Consider the following 24,092-nt stretch of genomic DNA (forward strand, 5'->3'; position numbering starts at 1 on the left):
CCACGTGGACACGGACAGACCTTCTGGAACGATGCTGGTGGTGTGAGCAGGAGAGGACATTCTAGGGAGGCCAGCCCTTCTCCAGGGCCTACCATTTTACTCATTAAACAGGAAGAGTAATGAGCACAGACAGAGGTAATGCCATTATCATTTCTGAATTTAAAGTTAGTCTGTGTACACGTGGTCACTACATCACAGTCACCTTAGGGGTAAGCAGTGCCGGGAGGACTCGACCACTCACAGCGGACGTGAGGCTTGTAGTCCAGGCAGGTAAGCACGCGCCCCTGTCAGCTGGGAAGTCATACTAACAGAGCTACTATGACTAATGACACTGTGTGGTCCCTTTTCTGTGTCAGCTTGGCCCGAGCACCCGGTGACTCAATCAAGCCTGACCTTGGCCTTGCTGTGAAGGCACATGGTGGACGTGGTTAACATCCACACCCAGGTGGCCCGAACTAAAGGAGGTGACCCTCGATACTGTGGCTTGGCTTCATCTGGTCAACTAAATGCCGAAGGAGCAAAAACCGAAGCTTCCTGAAGGAGAAGGAATTCTGCCTCAAGGCTGGATCGCCTGCTCCTGCCCGCATATCAGCCCCCAGAGTCACGTGAGCCAACTCCCCAAAATACGGGGCCTGTTGATTCTGGTTCCCGGAGGACCCTGACTGAGAACGCAGACAGTAACTAATGGTCTGACATGTCACACGTGACTGTGGGTCCGCAGACTCTGTCTGTCCCCTTTGCTGACAGGAAAGCTCAGTGAAGGGCTGGGGCTCCCTGGGCTTTATAAGCCCAACTCCTTTATCCCAGGCTCCCTCCTCCACACCAGCCGGCAAGAAGCAATACTCATCCACAACCTTAAAGATTCCTTAAGGCAGAACCGGGAGACAAGTTATGTGAAATTTGAGGCAAATAACCAAAATCTTAAAGGGGGGACAGGCAGAAAGAAAAAGAAATCTTTCCGTAGTTTAGCAAAGTTAAAGAAAATAAAAATTTTTAAAGGCTGAAGAATAAACAACATATGAAGGGATTTTTTAAATTCTTCTAAATTCGCCTTGAATAAATGTATCGCTTTGTTTCCACAGAGTCTAGCAGACATAAATAGCTCATAGAAGGCTCCGCCTTAAAACCCGATGGGTAGGAAACAGTGGCGGAAAGCAACCTTATAAACTGCCATCTGCCGCCCAGCGAGCAGCTTGGAGCTCCGGCTGAGCCACAGGGGGTCGGAGAATTAGATATCAGTCTGTATGTACATGGATGTCACGGCGAGGCTGTTCGGTCCCATCAGGTAACAGAGACACACCCTCCCCAGACCGCCAGAGACGAAGGTCTACCCTAAGGCCACCAGGGTCTACACGAGCGCCCTGGGAGGTAAAATTAGACAGGGGCAGGGGAAGAAAAGAAGGGACAGGGACCGCCTCCTGCTATGTGATACAGTACATGCTTTCCTCATCACAAGGCTACCCTTAATTTAAAAAAATATACGTAAGACAAAAATAACTTACTGTGAAGGCACTTAATTCTGCTTGGCATAGCGATCCTCTTAAGTGAAAGGGAATGAGCAGGAGAGGAGGAGAGGAGGTAACAAGAATGCAAAAGCAAAATAAGAATGAAAGACAGTAAGTTTGGAGGCACTGACATTACACACACACATGAAGTTACTGTGCAGGACATCTGGCAAGGCTCTGTTTCCTGACTGATACTTCTGTTCCTCGTCGCGGTAACGCACACAGCACAGAAACAGATCATCTTAGCCATTCCTAGGAGCACATGCCAGTTGCGTGAGGCTTATGCCCAGGTTGCTGGGCAGCCGCACCAAGGCTTCGTCCGGCTAAAAAGAAGCCTCAGTTCGGGGAGTCACTGTCCTGGACTGGCTGCAGTGTATCGATCTGTACATTTGCAAACAGCAGAACTCCAGAGTTCTGTGTGTGCATCCGTTCTCAGGACCCTGGCGCAGAGCTCCTTGCTAGGACAGGAGACTCAGAGACTGTGAGCTTCCGTTGGAAAACGAGAACACACGCCACAGAGCCTCTCCCTATGTCACCAGTGCAAAAACTGCTGGCGGAAAACCAAACTGATTTGCCCCCGTGACACGTGACTGTCCAGGGCTCTGACACCCTCCTGTTGGGCTGCTGAGTGCAAATCGCTTGGAAAACACTGGAATGAAGCAACAATTTGAAAACACTAGATCTGTCCCTTTTAAAGCCTTGTGTCTGCAGTGCCCCAGGCCCAACGTCCCCACAGTGGCCCCAAATGCCCACCATTGGGTGGCACTCAGAGCAAGAGCTGGAAGTGGCCCCCACCATTCCTTCCCAGCCCCTCGGTCCCCAAAAGTGCCTTTCTGGAGGGGTGTCATCCACCTGGCTGGTGACGGAAAAGGGGCAGGATGGCCACAACACAGCAAGGATGGAACTCTCAGGAAGGAAAAGCAGAGGGGAAAGGAGGGTGAATGAATGGTGATCCCTGAATAGACGTGGGGTGAGTGAGGCTTGGCCTTTCAGAAGGAGCCAGGAAGGCGGGATGGGAGGTTTGGGTTCCGTGAGGATATGTAGAAATGCAGGGAGGGAAGGGGAACCCCTGCCTGCACCCCCTTGTTTTCTACCTTGCCAGGCACCCACCTGCCTGCCTCAGGTCAAGGTGAGCTCCCTGGGGCTGCCCTGGCCCCAGACAAAGACCAGGCCAGAGCAGAGTGTGCTGCCCTGTGGGCCAGCAACCAGACCACCTCTTCCAAACCCTGGGCCCAGAGGTCACTGTGCAGGGCATAGCTTCCCAAGCTGCTCAGATCATCAGACTTGGTCCACAGGATGGCACTCCCCAGAGCAGGGCAGGCGGGCGAGGCCCGTTGTCCCGTCTCCATCACATGGTGTAGACACCACACCCAGGAATCACCTCCCTTTCTCCCCTTCTTCTCTGACTTTCAACTGCTTGTCTCTCTGTCCCTGCTCTGCTCCTGGCGGGGGTGGGTCACAGGGGACAGACATGAAGCAAACAGGATGTAGATGGGCAAGGATGGACACAGGTTCCCACCCTCGGCCCCTCGGACATGGGGTCACGGGATGCTGCTGGGGGCATCCTGTGCACTGGGGAGTGTTGGGCAGCACCCCACTCTCAGTGGTGACCATGGAAACTCTCTAAGCACTGCAAATGTCCCCTGGGGCACAATCGTCCTGCTGAGAACCACTGGTCCACGGCACCAAGAGGCAGGCCGGCCGACCACGGTCCCAACTGGGATTTCCTGACATCTACAGGTTCAGGGAGCTAGTCACTCCATCACTGCCGGCTTGGCTCAGGCCCCCAGTGCTGTCTGCCTCACTGGGGTCCCCTCGCTGCCTGGCAGGTGGGGTCTGTTGACAGGAGGGCACCCACAGTGGGCACACCCCACATCCCCGTTTATGGAGTAGGAAGCTGAGCCTTTGTGAGTCCTGAAATCCTGCATCAGAAACTGACCCCCAGCCCCTACATGCCTTTCCCTTAGCAAGTGAGGAATTTAACGCACTGATGTAGAGCTGATGGAAAACAAGGGCTGAGTCTAAGGAAATTATTACCTTGTCACTACACATATACTAAGCTAATCGGCTGACTTTCGGGGGAAAAAGGCACAAGTGAGCAGAGGTGCCAGTCTCCATGCTGAGGGGAACCCAGGCTCTGCCTGGCTGTGTTCTAGATAGTTCCTCTCTGGGCAGGGGGCAGAAGGAGGAGGGGTGCCTCCAGACCTGAACACAAATTGCCCCCCAGAGGCAGAGAGAGGACCCTGCCACACACTCAGAAGGACCCTGAAGCTCCCCGCCCCATCCCGCCCTGCCCACGGCACAGGTGTTTGTGCTGGGTGGGGATGCTGAGGATGCCGTGGATTGTGGAGAAGGGAAAGAAAGCAGACAAGGAGAATGGAGAGCTTGGGAACTAGCACTGGAGCAAAGCCATCAGCCGGAAGTCGGGGGTGCGGGGGCCCGGTACCTTTATGCTTTTTGGGAGCACCCGGCTCCCAGACATTCAGGGAGCTCTCTGACAGCTCGTCCCCCTCGGGGGCCAGCGGGGCTTCGCCGTCCCACGCCTCGGCCTGTGACTCCTTCTCCAAGTCCCAGGAGGCCGGCTCACAACTCTGGGGCTCCAGGGCCGGCGGGGCCTGGGCTGAGGCCCCCTCCTTGGGCGGGGCAGAGGTCAAGGCCATCTCCAGCTGGGATGAGGTGTCCTTCTCGCGGCTGCTGTCCATGGAGGCCGCGTAGTCCAGCATCAGGGCAGCGTCATTGTCCTGAGATAGAGAGGTCTGTCCAGGGAGAAATAGCCAGCGTGAGGGAAGATGACAAAGACACGTGGAAGGGAGCCCCATCCAAACATCCTGACTGATTGCAAAGAATCAGAAGAGGCCCCGCCCCCCAGGAGAAAGGTCGTTTAACGTGGCAGCTGCATGTGCAGGGCTGAAACTCAGCCCACGCAGGTGTTCCCTGGAGTAGAGGGGAGCGGCCTGAGTTTGCAGTGTGGGTAGAGAGTAGGGGGCCAAGGAGGTGATATCCTTCCCGCTGCAGATGGGTCGGCTAGGAGACCTGTGGGAAGCCCCAGAGCTGAGATGTTCCTCCGAAGTCTTGCAGGGCACACAGGGTGACCCAGGGCATGACCTCGGAGCCCCAGATTCAGTTCATCTTTGACTTTTTGTTTCTACAGCACTTTTACGTTTTCTGAAAGTAGAAACTAAAAACTAATCAATTGGTACAAATCTTGTACCCTAAGAATTATACTTGTGTGTGAAACCTATGTAAGTGGGGCTAGGAGTCAGGAAGGTGGCTCATTGGAGGGCGGGAAGTGACTACAGGGGGGACATCAGGGAGGCCAGTCAGGGTTCTTGATCTGGGAGCAGCTGCACAGGGGCATCTGCTTAGTGACAATGGACAACTGCACTTTCCTGACTCAAGTGCCACCTTGCGTACGTGCCCACGGACTCAAGGCGGGACCATTTGAGCCTCGGGAGAAATAATAACATTAAATGTTAAGATCCACGAGTTCCGAATGATCCTGAAATAAAACCTTGGAGAGAGTCACAAGTCTCATCCTTATTTCATTCGCAGGCATTCAGAGCTACCGGGGACGCCACCGCCACCTGCTGGCTGTTGCTGGAGGTGCGTGCAGGAAACTCGGCAGGAGCTGTCTTTTGGGTGATGCTGGCCGTGCGTGTTGGGACTTGATCACTGGCCACCCACGCTCTAGTTCAATGGAAACCTTGGTGACTCACCTCTGGCATTTCCCTTGACCCATTCTGGCCTTTCTCCTGGTAGCTGAGAGGTTTATTTTCAGTGTGCCTGTACACTCCTGTTCCCACCTCTGGGTGCCCTCAAAGAATCAACTCGCCCTCAGGGTTCAAGAACTATTCCTCCCACCTTCAAATCTCCCAACTGTCCCTCCATGGCTCACATTCTTCTTGTTCATTCTGGAATGTTAACAAAGAGTAAGGACCTGTCATGTGGCCCCTCGCCCCGAGAGCAGGGGCCTCTCCAGCAGCCCCGCCTGCCTGGCCCGGACCAGGGACAGCCTGGCACCCACCATCTGCTCTGCATGAACATCACAGAAGGAAGGGGATCGGGATATGTTCAAAAACAAGCTTTGTTTCTCTCTGTTTGCCAAAGGCATAAAACTTTCATGGCAAAAACGTTCAAAAGGTTTGGAAATGTGTCATGTGGAAAGTGAAAGCCCCCGGGACCGAGCAGTGGTATGTCTCAGGGTGCAGGGCAGTCTTAGGCCAGGCCGGTCCTTCTCTTTCAATAACTTTTCTTCCAATGAGTCACCAAGCCCTCAGCCAGCAAAGCACCCCCAGCTCAGAAACGGCCACGCTTCCTCCGTAAGCAGGAGAAGCTGTGTGCATGGAACCCCACCAACCGCCCCCTTGCTGGGTGAGGGGTGTCACCTGATTTCTGTAAACGGAGAGCTCAGCCAAGTCCTACAAGGGGAGGGGCGGTGGGCGCGGACAGAAGCCAGCCCCGTGGGCGTACCTTGGAGATCCCCGATATGATGATGGTGCTCTTCTTCCGTGGCGAGTTCAGCCTCAGCTTCGAGGATTCGCGGAGCTGTCGGATGGCGACTTCGGCCACGGGGTCCGAGCCATTCAACACCAGCAGTTCTGCGGGGGGGAGGGAGGGCAGCGTGGACACCTTAGCAAAAATTAACATTCTGTTTGCGGACCCTCGGTGTACCACTGATGTGTGTGTGTTACTCCTCGATCGGGGAGATGACACCTGCAGCCGGTAAACAAACAACAGACTCTAACCTCTGGGCAGATTTGGATCTTTTGGAGGCAGTGCAGTCCCTGCCCCTCCCTGGCAAGACCGGTGAGCCACACGCTAGAGTTCAGGCCACAAAGGGCCAGTACATACAAGCAGCTCCTTCCCAGTTACCGGCACACACGGCCAACATCTGGGGATGCACCACACGTACCAGGCATCACGCAACGGGCTTTGTGCATGTGATTTCATTCAGTCGTCCCCTGAAACAGGTACTTTCTAAAGCCTCATTTGAGAAATGGGGAAACTATCAGGCAGCCAGGTCTCTCAGACTCCCAGCTGATGCCGAGAACTCACTGTTCTGCTAAAGTCAAATTAAAAGGACAAAATATTCCAGGCCTGCAGACGACAGATGCTATGTTTTCAAATGGTGTGGTGATGGGATGAATACAGCCAAAAGTTACTTGGCCAGGACCCACGGGGAGGGGAGAAGAGGGGCCTGGGGAGAACACTTCAGGAGAGAGCTGTGCTGTGATTCCCAGTGACTCCAATGGGCAGGGATGGGAGTGCCACCTCCGCACGCCAAGGCCAGGCTGTCCTCGGAAGGGCCTGCCACGGTGGCAGGTGTACCTGAGAAAGCCGCTGTGGCCCTCAGCTGCCACCAGGCTGAGGGGCTACAGAACCATCCTAAGACAGCACCTGCCAAATGAGAACTTCCCCCGCCCCCACCCTGCCTGCTCCTCCTTGCCCCGTCCTGACCTTGGCAAGATCAGAAACAGCCTCCGTGAATGGGGAGGGCGGCCAGAATAAAGCTGCCCACCTGCTCCTTCTCCAACCACAGGTCCCACAAGCCAGGTGGGGGGAAATGTAATGCCCACATTTAGATTTAAAGAGACAGCAACACATCTCTTTAAAAACATTTATTACCTGAAAGTACCCATAAAAATAGGAAATTGGAACCGAGAGTTCTGGGGGGAAACTCCTCTTATTCAACAGGTTTCATGGGACAGTGAAGACAAAAATTAAGGTGGCTTTATGATTATGTCCCTTGAGTCCTACTTACTTTATGACACTCATGTAACTGGTATGTGGAGCCACAGGAAAAAAAACAATGTTCAGGAATTTTATAAAGTGAGGCAGAAGCTGGGTTTTATGTGTGTTTTGTTACAGAATCCCCTTAACTATAGCAGGGTGCCGGCACCATTCCTGGTCTTCGATCGACTTCTGTTTCCCTCTCTTCCTTCCAGTTTTTAACTTGTTACTCCCCGACTCCCAACGGGAATGCTCACTCCCCGTCAGGGGAGCAGCCCTGAGAAGGGCCCCGGGGGGGCGGGGAAGCGAGTGCAGGGCGCCCTTTCTCCTTACCCGTGTCTGACGATGACAGTGTCTTGCTGACGGGTGCGCCATGGCAGGGGATGGCCTGGATGGAGATGTCCTTCTCGATCACTTTCACTTTGACAGGCGTCCGCACAGGAGACTCTGCCAGGGACAAGTCCTGATTACAGATGACCCCCAAATGCCGTCTGAATCCCGGGACCGGGAAGTGAGTCCATACCTCACTTCAACTCTACCCCATGTCGTCAGAAAAGGCACGGGCCAAACCCTAAGATTTTTTAACAATCACTTATTCTTTCCTTTTTTGGGGGGGGTGGGGGGGTGCAGGGGCTGCCAAAAAGGAAGGCCAGGTTTAAATACAATTTCCGAGATGTTTTAATGAAGGGAGAATGTCACACTTTGTTTTGCCTTCGAGAACTGTGCCACACCACCTATTCTGGGAAGATAATACTTCTGTATAGGCAGAAACACAGTATAAATTAAAAAACAGTAAGAAATCATACATGTGCACAGACGTGTCTCCAAGGTGGTGGCTGTGGGGACGGGTACAGAACTCAGCTGCACCTGAAATGACCGCACATCAAGCCTTCTAACCCATGACTTTTAGTGGGAGAAACTCCATGCTGACCACGTAGACCCACTGTTTGGAGAGAGCGTACTGTCCCCACGGAAACGTAATGGAGTTCTTAGTTTAATTAGCTGTTTCATCCAATATCTAAATTTTAGCTTCAAAATTTACTACAGGGTTGAACCTTGCTTCAGCCTGTCATTTATTTGACAAAACAGGAAGACAATTTTCTTAAAAGAAAAAAACAAAAAGCTACACTAAAGTGTTGCCAACCACCATGTCCCCGGTGCCACGACACAGTCTTAACGACCACACCGCAGCCCGGGGCATGCCGCTTTCCTGGGGCACACGTTTACGGGGAAGCGGGACTGAGCGTTTTCACGGGGCGACTGGTTCATCCTCTCACCAGAGCTCAGCGGGGACGCCCTCCCGGTGTCGAAACGAGGCTTGGTTTTCACGGCAGTGACAGTAGTGACCACAGTCCCACAAGGCATCACCGTGCGGTCTTTTTCTATCTTGGCGGCAGGCACGGGCGGGGGGGTCTGCCAGGATTTCACTTCCGTGGGTTCCACGTAACAGAACTGCGGAGAAGGCGGGTGGTGTTTTGGTGATCGGTGCCAAGACTGCCCCTGACGTCCTCAGTTAGTGTCAGGATGAAGTACAATTAGTACTAGAATGAACCCAGGTGTCCCCAAAATTGACCAAGGACGATGAGACCCATGCTCAAACCCAGCCACGCAACACGTGTGATGGGGACCAACACTGGAGGGGCAAATGAAATAACAGCCCCTTCTGGGTTAGGCCCACGTGTAACGGCCTCAGGGAGTTCCTTCATATGGCAGACAACTCAACCAGGTCATGGGCAGGAAGGGTCATGGTCAAGTCTAGAAACTAGAAACGCACAGCTCTTCTCAGATGAGCTTCTTTCATCACGCTCAAGCCAGAGCAAGACCACTGGGCATAAACGAAGATGCTCCCCACCTTAAGTGGGAACTTGGCCACGTACCTCTGCGGTGACCGAGCCCAGCACCGAACTGCCCAGCAAAGGCCCGCTGGTCAGTGTGAAGCTTTGTGGCCCGGAAGGCTGCTTCTTAAACAAATCTAAAGGGACAGTCGTCGCTGCCAGCAGAGCTAAAAAGACAGGACACAAGCACTGAGCACCAGGGATGTCTCCATGACAGCCAAGCAGGTGGCGTGAGCTGCTACAGCCAGAGCGACTCCTGATGACGTCCTGTACACTTGGAGACATTTGACAAATGTCAAGGCCAAAAAGGCAAAGGAGGCAAAGAGATGTGATGATTATGGGCAATGTCTGAACCTGTTCCAGAGTCGAAAACAGCTGCTATGAAGCTCAGCCGTGAGTCAACCAACAAAAATCGAGGAACACCGGATTAAAGAACTGTATCAGCATCAAGCCGGAAGCTGATAACTGGGCCACGGACTCGTAAGAATGTCCCTATTTGTAAGAAATATACACTAAAGAATTTAAGGGTGAAAAGACCATGATATACAGAATTACCCTCAAACGATCCACACATCTACCCTCATGTGTATGTGTACGTGTGTTGAGAGACCACGTGCACAAGCAAGAGTGACCAAGTGTGAACATAAATAATAAAGGCAATGGGACATATGTTAAAATATGTGCCCGAGCAAAGGCCATGTGGTTGTTCTTTGTTCTGCCTCTTTTGTTTGTTTCAGTTTGAAATTTCCTAGTCCCCATCTGGCTAGGTTGGAATGAAACTCCAATGAGCCAAAAGGAGTGGGGCCCCCGAATAAACTATGAGTCACTTCTCTCCAGGCCAGCAGGGGCCCCATCTTATTTCAGGAACAGCCCCGTTATCTCAAGACCACAGGTGGAGGGAGTTGCCTCAGAATTCTTGCGGATGAGCAGGGCCCTGAATGGCTTTCTCCTGTGTCTTTGTCTGTTAGGAGATAAGCAAACGGCGCAGGCCTGGGTGCACTGCTGGGTAAGCCCAGTAAGCCCCCCACCTCTTGACTTTTGTATGTTTTGGGGGATTTTTTAAAAATCTAACAAATATTAAAACTACTGATCTATACACAGGCCCATTTACTTTATACAGGTTCACATTCAGTTTAGTGATTTTTTTTTTTTTACTTCTAACTGTTGCTTTCTTATATCTAAAGCTTGTGTTCCACTTGAGCTGCTGTGGCTTATTTTACAAGAAAAGCCAGTCGACATCCATAGAGACAGAAAGTAGATGGCAGTGCCAGGGGCAGGGGTGGGGTGGGGAGTTCGTGTGTCCTAGGGACAGGGTTTCGGTTTGGCAAGAAGGAAAACTTCTGGAGATGGATGCTGCTGATGACTGCACAACAAGGTGACTGTGCTTAATGGCACTGAATTACACTAAACATGGTTAAGATGATCAGTTTTGTTCCATGTATTCCATCACAATTAAAAAAAAAAAATTTTAAGGTCTATCATGGCTAAAAGGGTTGAGAACTGATTCTCTGAGCCAAGAATCATTAAATAAAAAATTCTGGTTACTTGTTAAAAAAACAAACAAGACAAAAAAATAAAAACAGCTGAATATACTCTTTCCCAAAATGTATAATTTTGCCAATAACTGAAATGGACTGTCAACCAAACATTCCCTTGGGAAGACCCTGATGGTTCGGGGGAGGGGCGGGCCTCCTCTGGGTCTCCCACCCTCGGCAGGTTCCCACAGTCCTGGCCAGGGTACTCGGTAACCCCTCCCCCCCCGCCAGAGAGGAGGGCCTCTGTCTCCATCCACCTGCTCACCACCTACCTTCTGAGGACGGCCCATCTTCTGAAACCTGCAGGTGCAGCTCCTTCGACTTGGCGTTCAACTCGCTGGGCAAAGGAAAAACAGCTGTGAGTCCTTAAAATGCTTATTTTTTGAAATAGTATTTTTTCAGTCATCATCAATATTTTAAAAACTGTGCGACATATAACCAAAAATATAAAGATTATCAGCAGCCTCACTATCCAGAAACGGTCTGTTAATAGGTGTCTAGTATCCCACTATTTGGCCTTAGGAGATTTCACTTAGCCAATCAATAACCAACCCTTAATAAGGAGTTGGTTGTTTTAATTTTTCATAATCATGAACCAGTTGAGCGAAACACTCGCATGCATGTGTCTTTGTGCAACTGTGTGATAAGTTCCTTAGGAAAACAGTAATTGCCAAAGGGTATGTGCAGTTAAGAGATTTTCTTTATTTTATCCATAATGATGAGCTACCAGATGGTTATTCCAATTCACACTTCTATTGACCAATCTCACTCTCTCATTCCTTAGCCGCCTGGAAGGGGCAAAACTACCTCTTTTGTGTAAGTTTGCATTACTTTCACTACTTCTGAGATCAAACGAATTTTCATAAGTTTCTATCTATCTGTGGTTCTGACTTTTTAATTTGTAGTTTGAAAATTGTACCCACTTTTCTAGGAGTGCTATATTTCCATTAATGATTTATAAAAGCTCTTTATATTATGCATGGACTATTTTCTTTTATTTCTGGACTTATCTATTGTTCTTGTAGACAGCCACTTTAGTGCAATATTATTTATATTAGTTTTTACAATTATCCCTGCTATCCTATGTCCATTATTACTTCTAATGGCTTGGATTGCTTTTTCTGAGTAGTCTAGAGATGTGATAATATCTACAGGTAATGACTAATTTTGCCTCTTTCTTGCTGGTAGTTGTATAGCGTTTCTTTACTTATCTAATTGCACTAACCAGGGCTTCTAGAACAAACAGTGGGTATCATCTTTCTCTTGACTTTAGCGGGACTACTTCTTGTATTTATCACTTGAAATAATTTTTTAGAAATATTTTTAAAGAAGAGCCCATAAATCTTGTTCTAATTAAGATTTTTTAACATTAGAAATGGATGGTAAATGTCACTGAATATCTTTTGGGCATATATGGAGCTGCATTAAAAAGAAATCCATGTGGGGGAGGGTGATGGGGACATCTGTAACAGTGTCAACAACAAAAATAAAGTAAAAAAATATATAAAAGAAATCTATGTTTGACTTAAAGCTATCTCAGATGCTTAATACACTTTTTTTTAATTAAAAATAAAAATTTTTTGGTGCTACAAAATGATCACAGTCTTGAGTAGGTGTCACCATGGAAACCCAGGCCCATGGCAACGGAGCTGCACGCACAAGGTGAATTCTTCTTCCCAGGCGAGGTCAGTAGTGTTTTTCGGAAGGGCGCTGGAGAACTTCTGAACAGGATCGTTCAGCTGAGCTCCGCAGCGGAGGTTACAGTTACCTGTAACCAAGCAAAGGGGCCCCGCAGTGCCTTTTATTTTTGTTTCTTAACTGCTTTAAGACACTTCTGCATATAAAAGAAAGGCTAAATAAAATGCCTACGGTCTTGGCTCACCCACACTTCTGAGGGGCCATTCTTACTTTCGTTTGCCATTAACAAACTCTCAAAGCACTCCACTTTGTTTGGGGTTCAAGATTTTCTACCCCCACTTGCTATGCAGAGCCCCGACTGACCCTGAGTGCTGCTCACCCCTCAGTTCTGGCTTTAGGCACAGCCTCGCATGGGGGACCCTCCTGGGGGTGACCTGACTACCGCAGAGATATGGCCCCCACTTCCAGACAAGACTCGCCCCTTGTCGAAGGAAGGGTATCTGGTATGACTGACACAGAACCCATTGTCCTAGATACAATGGGTGTGTTCTTTACACCTGACTCAGCTCACCTAAAACCTCTTCGGGGGTCTTTTTCCAGGTAATGAGAGCCCACTCTGGAATAGCTGCTTCTACCCCTCGGCCCATGGTCATAAGTACAACGCATGATCAACTGTCACTGGACTCGATCGACCCTTTGCCACATGCCTGGTGGCATTAGGTGTTTGACACACAGCATTTTACTAATTAATCTTTACAATAACCTTCCAAAGGAGACTCAGACCCCGACAGGGACCCCAACCCTGGCCAGTTGACCCCAGGAAATCCCCTCTTAGTCGCTAAGCACAGGGCCTCAGAGAGCAGCCTGTAAGTGCTTTTACCGAGGGCATCTCCCGCAACTAGCTTTGCAGAGTCTCGGTTGTTAAGCGCAGCCTATCTGCACTTGGAACGGAAAGAAACTCCTTGCAGACAAGGATTCTCAGACAACAGAAAAGAAGTTACTCCTATTCTGAGCAAAACTGAATTGATGGGGAGGGCTGTGTCCAGACCTGGGCTACTATGCACTTGGGGTCTCAGCAGCGATTCAGGACCACCTGAAAAGTCAGGCATTCTGGGGGTCACATTTGTCTTCACTCAGATAGCAGCCTTCTGCACCAAAGGGTCCGCACTGGCGCCAAAGCCCTTCTGCATCCATAAACCCGTGTGGCTCCTCAGCTTCCAGGAAAGCAGATAGGTCAGGGGTGCTTAGCGTTTTCAGGTTCGATAAGGAAGGAAGGAAGGAAGGAAGGAAGGAAAGAAGGAAGGAAGGTGGGGAGGGAGGGAACAAAAGAAATAAAAGAAAAGGGGAGAAAAGAAAAGAAAAAAGAAAAGGAGGACGGTGCCTTCCAGACTCCAGGGAAGGGGCGAAGCTAACGCTGCATATTCCTTCCTTCCTTCGAGTAACCAAAACCAGGGTTGTATTTTAATGCACTCGCATTATTATCTCAGTTTTGGGGGCCCTTCTTTGCTCCAGGGCAGGATCACGCTGCTGACCCAACTGGAGGGAGCCCCCAAGAACCCTCAGGTCGCCCCTCCCTCCGCTCATGCTGGGCGGCAGTCACTTCTCCGGCCAGCCAGGCTCCTGCCGACCGTCACGCACCTGAAGCACCAGGGTGGTTTAGCAGTGAGACGCGGATGTTCTTCACTGATAGTTTGAGATCGTGAGCCCTTGGAGGCTTGGGAGGGCAGGATTCCTGAGAGGCAGGTGGAGTGCGCTGGAGATTCTGCAGGACGAGAAGGAGCAGCGATCCGTGGGAAGGCAGAGGGCGGGGTGGCGGCCAGAGCCTGAACACCGGGCTCTGCTCAGTGACAGTTTCCCCCCTTACAGGAAGGTAGGGTGCTGTCAACCAGCACCACTTCCCTGCCCGGGAGCCCTAAAGCGGCAGTGCATTCAGCCAGAGAGGGCTGCCCAGAATCGCACTGTGGGTGCAGACTGGAGCAATCACGGGGGTCCACACCTGCCCAGGCCAGGTGCCTAAGAGAGAGTGTGGGTCACCAGGCTGTCGTCAGCCTGGACTAGACCGTGTGTCTGTCCAGTGTGCCTTGCTCTGCCTGCTTCAGAGCACGTCTTCCTTGCTCAGTGGTCTTCCCAGGTACCTCAGTCCTGGAAGGATGAGGTCCAAGATCACAGGCTCTGAGTGCAGAGTAAAAAGTCAAGTGTGGGTTCCTGCAAGTGAGTGGCAGGCCTAATCAGGGTCAGACTATGCTGCGTGGCCCTCTTCCTTCCATCCCATGGGGCTTTGGAAGCTCGTGCCCTGAACGCGAAGCTTCCCCAGAGCAGGGTCACTAGTGACCCGCAAGCACTCGCTCCATCTCGCCCTCTGGTGGCGAGGTGGAGAAACGTGGAAAACGCCCAGTCTCTCCAGAGAGGCCGGCCGCGATCCCTACCCGGGGTTCACACCCAATGAACAGGCTTACCTGGACTTCCCTCACGTCCACAGGTTTGGTGCTCAGAACCACTGATGGGGAGGCGGAACTAACCAGGTACTTCAAAATACCCTTGAGAGTTTCACATATTACATTCACCTCAACCGCCTGGTCCTGCCGAAAGAGGAGGAAGTTACCAAATCATTTCATAACCACGCATGCATGCAAAAGGACAGGCAAACATTTGGCTGTCCTCACTATGTCCCTGAGCTGAACAAACTTGGGTGTTGGCAGGGCTCCAGGAGGTCAGGTTAGGACCCACGAGCTATCTGGGAGAGTCCTTTTTACTCATCTTAGAAGTAATTCACCTTAAAAAATCAATCATGTGCACCATAGAAATGTTAATATTTCTGTGCATATCCTTTTCAATCATTTTCCCCAAACATACAGACACATGACTTTTCTTTCTTGCATGACACTGATTTTTTTAAATTAAAAAGCATTCAAATCAATGGAAAGGTCTGATGAGAATGAAGACAAGAAGAACAACAAAGTTGGACAACTTATACAGCCCGATGTCAAAATCTATAAAGCTACAATAATTAATACTCGACAGACTTGTGTTCACACATTCTAGAATGTTCACAGTGCCAGCACTCATAGCCGCTGCAAACTGGAAACTCCCTACGTGTCCAGCAATAGCTAAATGGATCCATAAGTCGCGGGACAGCCACACAATGGAATGGTACAGGGCAATGAGCACAAAGAACATACAACCACACACGCAACACGGATGAATCCCACGGACATGATGTTGAGGGAAAAGGTGCCCAACGCAAAATAGCCCCATCCTGTACGGTCCCTGTATATAACATACCAAAACAGGCAACACTTGCCCACGCTGTTCATGGGAGGCAGGAGTCCACGATGACCCCTCCCCTTGAGTGTAGGCAGGACCTGAGACTTGCCTTCAGTCAATAAATATGGCAAAGGGGATGCAATGTCAAAAGGCATGTTATATAAGCCTTCCTCTTAGCAAACTGGAGGAGAAATTTCTCCCACTGGCCTTGGAGAAGTCAGCTTCCACGTGTGAAGAGGCCACAGGGCAGGGACTTTGGAGTAGAGAGTAGCCCACAGCCAACAGCCGACAAAGAACTGGGACCTCAGTCCTACAGCCACAAGGAAGCGAGTTTCGCCAACAACCCCATGAGCCTGGAAGAGGATCCTGAGCTCCAGAAAGAGGCGGTTTGGCAGAGACTTTGATTACAGCCTGTGAGACTCTTCTAAGCTCTGCCCAGACGGATGGACAAAAACTATGAGGTAATAAATGTGTATTGTTTTATGCTGCTGTGTTTGTGGTAATTAGTTACAAGCTTAGATAACTCATGCACGTTGGAGGTCAGGAGGATGGTTTACCCTTGGAGGGGGCCGGAGGCAGTGAGTGGGAGAGGACAGAGGAGGTCTCTGGGAGCCGCTGCTGTCGTTTGTGGAGCTGGGTGCTGGGCACTGAGGAGCGTTCAGTGTGTGAAAGCTCCCAGCTGGACCCAGACAATACGGGCACCTTTCTGTATATCGTATCTCAGTAATAATTTTTAAGCAAGCAGGGTCTATTTTTAAAAATTTCAATTAAAATCCTGTTTCAATATTAAAGCTTTTGTTTTGAACTCTTAAAAACTGGCTCTGGTTGGATCCTTGCGAAGAGAATGTGTCAAACCCTGGTGGCTGTGCAGGCATCCGCGCCGCTGTTCCGTGACTTCGGGAGATCAGCTGCAACGCTTGGCGGTCCTGGCCCCGATCCTGGCGGTGCCACTGAAGACTCCAGGGCCCTCTGATGTCCCTTGTCACCTCTGCTGTAAATACCTTCAGTGTGGGGCTCCAGCCCGCTCCCACCCTGCTCAGGACTCCAGACCTGAAAGCTTCCCAGCATGTGGGGCTGGAAGTGATTTCAGAAACTGGCCTCAGTGCCAAAGGACAACCGGCTGGCCAGGCCCTGTTAGAGCAAACTTAGGCCAAGCCTGCCATTTATTGAAAATCTACTCTCTAAACTAACAGTAATCAAAATAGCTAATATTTACATTCTTCTTAGGATGTGTCAGACTTGATTTTACACACTTACATGTACTAATTTAATCTTCACAACCACCTTGAACATCCTTGTCCCTACTTTACGGATGAAGAAACTGAGGCACACAGAAGCCTATGAACATGTGTAGGGTCACACAGCTCATAAGTGGCAGAGCAGGGAGTCAGACCCAGACGGTTAAGCCTCCAGGGTCTGTCCTGCACGGCCACTCTGCCATCACCTTTCTCTTCAACCAGTTCTTGTCATCTTATTTTTTAATTAAGGTGCACAGCCCCAGCCGCACACACGTGCTTAAAAACATCCCAGCTGGGTTACACCGCACGGGGGTGGCAGGCAGCCTGCAGGACTCTTATGAGCTGCCAGGCGATTGCAGGTGCAGCCCAGGGTGAGAGTGTTCACAATGCACCATTGGAGGCATCATGGAAACGTATGGACTGACCTCCCCCGGTGCTCTGGGCTGGATCGCAATGGCCATTTCTGGCACGCTGATGAACGACCACCGGATCTGAATGTCCTCTCTCTTCTCCTTCATGTGCAGTTCCAGCTTTGAAAAAAGAAAAGAAACAGCGGTTACTGGAGGGCTCTGTCTCCACCAGAGCCCCAATGTGCATCTGTGTGTGTGTGAGCATCTGGGTGTGTTCACTGATTTCCTTTGATAACTGCTTAATCCCTATACCATCCCACATGCTTTCAAAATAGAGAAGAGGGACCCGCACGCTCTTCGACCTTCCCCTTCACTAGCAGTCCTTTCCTCTGCCTCCACCTACCTCTTAGCAAAGAACTTCAGGATTGGTGGCTGAAGGCCAGATGTCACTGAAACTCTGCAGCCTACTTCAAATTCTCTATACCCTGCATTTCTCTTCTGGGAGCAACCCCAAGATGTAAGGGGGCGGGAGGAACAGGCGGGAACCTGGTGCCTGAGCCAACCCCACACTCCCATGTTCCCTGAGAGCTGTGTTCAGAGCACACTGGAAGTCTGGTCCACTCTCGCTGGGGCCACCACGCAACCTCTTCCTGTCCTCTGATCTCTTACACTGTCCCCTTCAAGCCTTCCCATCCACTGTGGCAAAACATGGCCCCCAAAGATGTCCATGCCCCAATCCTTGGAACCTGTGAATAAGTGACCTTACATGGCAAAAGGGGCCTCGCAGGTGCGATTAGGGTAAGAACCCTGAGATGGGCAGGTGATCCTGGGTTGTCCTGGTGAGCCCAGCAGGATCACATGAGCCCTTAAGGACAGAAGAGGGAGGCAGCAGAGAGTACCAGAGATGTGACTGGAGGACAGAGGACGGAGGACGGAGCCCCCGCTGAGGCTGCCTCTGGAAGCTGGGAACTGCCCATGCCTGACAGCCAGCCAGGAGCCGGCCCTCCGTCCTACCACCGTAAGAGCTGAATTCTGCCAACAACCTGAATGAGCAAGGAAACAGGTTCTCTGCCGGATCTTCCAGAAAGGACGGCAGCCCGCCAACACCTGGGTTTTAGCCTGTGTTGGAACCAGACCCCAAGAATGGTAACATAATAAATTTGTGCCGTTTTAAGCTGAGTTTGTGGTCATTTATTTCTGCAGCCATAGCAAACTAACACACCAGTCTTCGTTTCTCAGCCAGAGACAACAATCTCAGCTCTTCACTCCTCCAACTTCTCGCAAGAGAAGGTTGTGTGTCTCAATACTGGGACCCTCACCTTATACTAGCAAGCAGGAAAGAGCAAGTGTACCTTCATTTCAGGGACACAGGTCCCAAGTCACCCCCACCAGGCAGGGCAGGGGGTGGCAGCAAGTCCAACAGCTGGCCCCCATATGCCCCTTTCATCTGGAGAATGACAGAGAGGCAGGAGGCCTGCCGCCTTGGGCATTAATAATTGACCGGTCCCCGCAGCTGCCTCTGCTTAGGGACTAACCCACCGGCTGCTTCGGAACCGTGCGAAGAGATCAAAGATACAATTGTGTTACTTGTGTCTCGGCTGCTCCAATGACACATAAACCCACTTCAGAAACTACATGTGCTCTGTTAGTGTTTCGGCTCCTGGCTGGACTCCCTCAGTCCTGAAACGTGGCAGATGTTCTGTAAATGTGTCCCACGCTTTGAAGTTATTTTCTAGCCACAGTGTCCAAAAAATTGGGGGGACTAAGAGGCATTGATATCTGACAAGCCCATGAGACCAACATCTCTTCAACTCAAAAAGGGGGTGTTATTGTGGGGGTGGGGGACTAGATTTCAGAAGGAAAACTATTTAGGTGCCCAGAAAATCTTGTTCGCCCAGCTTATATAAAACCATGTCTTTGTAAGAAAGGTCTCTGAAGTATCATCTGCCCTTGTGGTTGAGAATCCTGCGTGACTTGGGCTCAGTCCCCCCAACTTAGCAGCCAACCACAAAGACAGAGGGGTTGAATCGGCAGTGACCCCTGGAACACCCAGAAATTCGCAATTTTCACACACCGCTGGACAGGGGCTTCAGCGAACTTCTGCTTAATGTCAGAGACGTACAGTTATAGGACGGCTCAGCAATCCAGAAGTTTCACTAATAAGTCTATTATAATTATTACATATGTCTTTCTATATAATTGTTATATATAATTATGAAGATTCATAGATTATTATATATACATCATAAAATAGTTATATGCGTCTATTATAATAAATATACTAATGCCTATTATCTGAACAATAATGGCAATACTCGTTTTTTAACTTATAAATATGGGGTCTTGTAAAGTTGAATTTTTCAGGAACTAAAAAGAGGAAGGCCCCAGTTCAGTCCCTAAGCTGTCGTTCCAAGTGGCAGTCAGCTTCCGAGGCCCAGAGCTGATCCGGAAACAGAACCACTCATCATCCCCCTCCCCTCACCACCACTTACCTGATTCTACCAGTCGACAGCACCCTGAGTTGTTCAAGTGCCTTGCAAAATAGCATCTCTCCCATGTCTGATAGATGAGCAACCTCTAAATTCATCACACACACGCACACATGTATATGCACGTGTGTATACACACGTGCATACACATGTGTGTAGGCATACATGCATGCACACACCTGTGTGTATGTGTGAATGTGCGTGTATATAATATACATATTGCGCACACTTTTATATTTCCTACAGAGACACTATGGAAGGTGGGTGATAGCTGGGAAATCATGAAACAAATGGCAACTAATAAACCTGCCCCGCAGGTTCATGAGAACTGGTTCCCACGACTTGCACAACGCACCCAACCTCACCTGTAAATGCAGGGGGCTGAGCTGCACCCTGTACTGCTGGCGCCCCGTGTCCTCGGGCGCGGCTGGCCCCGTGCTGACCAGGAACTGGATGGTCTTGCCCACCACGTGACAAGACACCACCTGGAGGACAGCCAAGACAACTTTAATGGGACTTTACGAGACAGAGGAGGCAGAGACAGAAAGAGAGACGGAAACAAGGGCAAGAATTTAGGGTTTCAAACTGGGGGAAATATCCAGATTCACATCTTTTCTATTAGGCGGTACTTTGGAAACTGAAAAAAAGACATCTCAGATCTTTTCTTCCTGAGGGATTTCTCCAGAGCTAAACTCTTTCTTTCCCAAGTCTGGTTGTTGTGCGCGTTTCACCTGTAGAGATTCTTTTCTTTAAATATTACTTTGTCCTGTTTCTCCACGTCAGCTGATATTAAATTCCCCAGATGTGTCCACATTCAGACAAGTGAAAGCCATTAGCCCTCAACTCACTAAAAAATGGGCCTGAAAAAGAAAATAAGTTATAAGTTATAGGAACACACCTACGGGCCCACGAGGAGGACCGGGAGTCCCCGTTCCCTGTTCCCCGTACCCTGTTCCCTTGCTCCTCATTCCCCTTGCTCCTACGGGCCCTTGAGTTTGGTCCGGGAGCTGCCTCTCCCCTTCCCCCACTTTCTCCCCTTTTCCCTCAATAAACCCACCGCCTGATCCCACAGCGGTCTCCGGGTGATTTCTCAGAGCGAGGCTGCCCTGACATTTTGGTGCTGAGACCCGGGGGGGGGGGAGGGGGTTGCTCTGACAGCGATCACCAGCAGCCTGTGGGCAGGGCAGCGGCGGGCTACGTCCCAGGCTCATCCCCTGGCCGGCCCATTGGAACGCTCCCGCACCTTGCTCAGAGATCTGCCTGTCTCACGACCTCCGCCTCTGGACCCTTTGCCGTGGCCTGCCTTCCATCCACACTGGACACCAACTAGTCGAGGTTCGTCTCATTGGGGCGGTCAATGCAGCTACGGCCCAGGCAACCCACTCAACCACAATGCTGACAGACCACCGCTCCCAGCTCACCCACCAGGCTGAGACATGCACCGCTTAAACGGGAGTAAAAGCCCCACAACCGCTTCTCACACCCTCGCTAACACTACTTTTCGCTCTCATTCTAGGACCCTGCCTCCTGCGACTCCTTGTCAGCTACAGCTACGGCACGGACAGCTCACACCGTCATGTTCCTGTCTACTCCTCGGTTCCAACCCCTGCCGGCACAAGAAACATCGGAAATACGGACACGGAGGGTAATGTCCCCTCTAACTACGCCCATATGTCAGCACGAAGTGACCCTGGACCTCAGCATCATTCTTTTTCTTACAAACAAAAGCCTGGAAATGTCAGAACACGGAGGCAGCTGCATGCACATCTGGACTTTGGTATATGCTATCAACCTGGCCCTGGACTTAGCCGTTCCCAATATGCTGACGGACTTAGCAGTTCCCAAAAGATGTGCTGATGGACTAAAACCATTCCCAGGGGAAATGGTAATGAGCCTAGCCGGATGTGCTAACTAACCTGGGGGGGTGGGGAGCAATCAGATGTAAGTGACCCACTGAATATGTTGATAAGCAAACTCACCGTCACCGAAATGTGTGGTTGACAAGTATAAAAAGGTGCCTGCAGACGTGCGGGTGGGACTCCGATGGGCCCATGAGGAGGACCGGGAGTCCCCATTCCCTGTTCCTTGTTCCCTTGCTCCCCATTCCACTTGCTCCTACGGGCCCTTGAGTTGGTCCAGGACCTGCCTCTCCCCTTCCCCCCATCTCTCCCCTTTCCCCTCAATAAATCCATTGCCTAACCCCAAGAAAAAGAAAAAAAAGAAAAGAAAAAGAAATTAAGTTATAGATGTGACAAGTAAAAACATGTTTAAAAAAGTGTATCTAGAACATAATAAGTTGTTTCTATCTAAATAAATGTTAACCTATCATGGTTTTCAAAGATGTAGGAATAATTCAAAGAACGTATAAAATATTAAGCAGTTATGAAATTATACAGCCTTAAAAATAGAATTATCAAATGAGCTCATTTAGGAAGACAAGTAATTATACCAGGAATAAACCAGGCCATATTCCTGATATAAATCACAGAGTGTTTTAGAGGGAAGATTGTAATAGCTGTTACTTACACAGAGATATATCCAGTTCCTGCCCCAGAATTCCTCTACAGAGCAACACTTGAGGGGTCAGCCACGCTTCTGGAAGAATGCCAAGCAAGCCCAGGGTGGGATGGCTTCCAGGCCAAGTGCCAGGTGTGCACACCTGGTCAGGAGGTGCAGTGGTGGAGGATGGAGGGAGGCTAGGAGGTGACCTGTGTGTCTGTCCAAAGCCAGGCCATCAGAAGGCAGAGGGTAAGGAAGGACAGGACAGAACCCCCTACATTCCCAAGGAAACTGCTGACCCCACACTGGATGGTGTCACTTGGGAAGAAAGAGAAAATATTTTAATTCTCTGGTGGGTTTATGAGAATCGAAAATACCAGTGGAAAGATGATCAAAATAGTTCCTTTGTCGGGGCCTGCTATTTCACAAAGTTCAGGCTAGAATGTCCCCGCCTTTCTTTTTTTTTTGTCCCTCACTTCTTCCTCCCAACATCCAGTGTCTCTCCACTCCACGCCCTCTGCCCCCTCCAGACAAAACTGACCTGTACACATGGCCCCCACAAGCAAGAGGTCAGTTCCTAATGGCCGCCACAAAAGACCTCTGTGGCTCAGGTCTAGAAGAAAATCTTGCCTATTCTCAATACTGGCAGAAAGTGGCCAACCCTTATTTTCATCCGCCCTTGTAAGGTCTCTCTCCGAAGACTAATTTAATTTATGTGAATTAGTTACAATATAGTCATCACGTTATGGCATCTCCAGAGTTCACAAAAGGTTAGAACAAGAAAATGTTTGTATAAGAAATGTCATCTATTCGTTTTTTAAAAATAAATGCTCTATAAACAACCCTTTTTGGAGGCGCATGTTTTGATGCTGAATGAGTTATACACACAAGTGACATGACAGAAAATTCACTGTCCCTTGTCTCAGCAACTCAGGCCTTTTTTCTGCGTAAAGTAAAAAACCAACTGACTGGTATACTTCTGCTGTTGCTTTGGGATCTTCTGTACTAAGCTAATTAGAATTTGACCAACAAAACCAACAGCATTAGCCCTAGCTGGTGTGACTCAGTTGAAAGGTCATCCTGTAACTGAAAGGTTGTGGGTTCAATTCCAGGTCAGAGCACATGCCTGGGTTGCAGGTTCAATACCTGGTCTGGGTGCATACGGGAGGCAACCAATCGATGCTTCTCTCTCACTATCTCTGTCTCCCTTCCTCTCTTTCTAAAAGCGATGGAAAAACGTCCTCGGGTGAGGATTAAAAAAAAATAAAAGAAAATAAAAATTAAGAAAAAAAACCTGACTTCTTTAGTGCCCTGACTTAAGCAGGCAAGAGATGGTTTCCTTTGGTCCAGTTAGACAAGAAGCCCCCCTACGGCTCCATTCTTGGGCACATAAGACAGCTCAGGCACTTGATTAAAACCAAGTAAAAAGAAACTTGAAAAGATGTTAGAATTTCTGGAATGTCAGAATCGGAAGATCACAATCACCATCTCAGTTATGTCAAGAAGGTCAGAGCCATCACTGAAGAAAGTGAGACAGCCACAGGTCTGAATGGCTTTGCCTAGAGACTCCACTGGAGGGTCTTCCCAGCCGAGGGCCTCCCGACTCTAAATAAAACCAAGGCCCACAGAGCAACCATGTCTCAGCTGCCCTGTAGCGCTCCGCTGGGCACACTAATGAAAACTACCATCAGATCTTGCCTCAGCATTTCAATATGGCCAAGCCAAATGCTGCCACCATTCCCATGAGGCCAGGGGCAGGGACAAGGATTGGGGCCGCATCCTTTCCAGGCCAGCCTCTGCCCACGCTGCCCTGAGAATAATAACGGCCCATTTGTCAAATGGATGAGAACAAAACGCAAAGGAGCTTTTAAAAATTAAGTCATCTTCTTTTTAGTGCATTAAGGTGTTATCCACAATGGAGATTAAATTCTGTCGACCCTGAAGAATAGTAGCAAGGCTTCGTCGTCCCAGGGGTCCCTCTCTTGGAACAGCAAAAGGCAAGATCACCA

General features: G+C 50.0%; 1 protein-coding gene across 1 annotated transcript in view; it reads right to left on the reverse strand.

The window, feature by feature from the left end:
• Nucleotides 1-24,092, reverse strand: part of C2CD2 (C2 calcium dependent domain containing 2) — a 46,101-nt gene that overhangs the window by 3,916 nt on the left and 18,093 nt on the right. Inside the window, exons 3-13 of the mRNA XM_090271879.1 lie at nucleotides 19,950-20,069; nucleotides 17,171-17,275; nucleotides 14,700-14,822; nucleotides 13,882-14,005; nucleotides 12,265-12,373; nucleotides 10,878-10,942; nucleotides 9,113-9,237; nucleotides 8,513-8,687; nucleotides 7,569-7,682; nucleotides 5,976-6,103; nucleotides 3,952-4,261 (exon numbers count right to left, since the gene is read on the reverse strand). Coding sequence (XP_090128005.1) covers nucleotides 3,952-4,261; nucleotides 5,976-6,103; nucleotides 7,569-7,682; nucleotides 8,513-8,687; nucleotides 9,113-9,237; nucleotides 10,878-10,942; nucleotides 12,265-12,373; nucleotides 13,882-14,005; nucleotides 14,700-14,822; nucleotides 17,171-17,275; nucleotides 19,950-20,069 — 1,498 coding nt within the window. The remainder of the gene's footprint in view (nucleotides 1-3,951; nucleotides 4,262-5,975; nucleotides 6,104-7,568; nucleotides 7,683-8,512; nucleotides 8,688-9,112; nucleotides 9,238-10,877; nucleotides 10,943-12,264; nucleotides 12,374-13,881; nucleotides 14,006-14,699; nucleotides 14,823-17,170; nucleotides 17,276-19,949; nucleotides 20,070-24,092) is intronic.

The sequence above is a fragment of the Furipterus horrens genome, unplaced genomic scaffold (assembly GCF_987537825.1).
Source record: "Furipterus horrens unplaced genomic scaffold, mFurHor1.1.pri manual_scaffold_1, whole genome shotgun sequence".
NCBI classification, from domain to species: Eukaryota; Metazoa; Chordata; class Mammalia; order Chiroptera; family Furipteridae; genus Furipterus; species Furipterus horrens.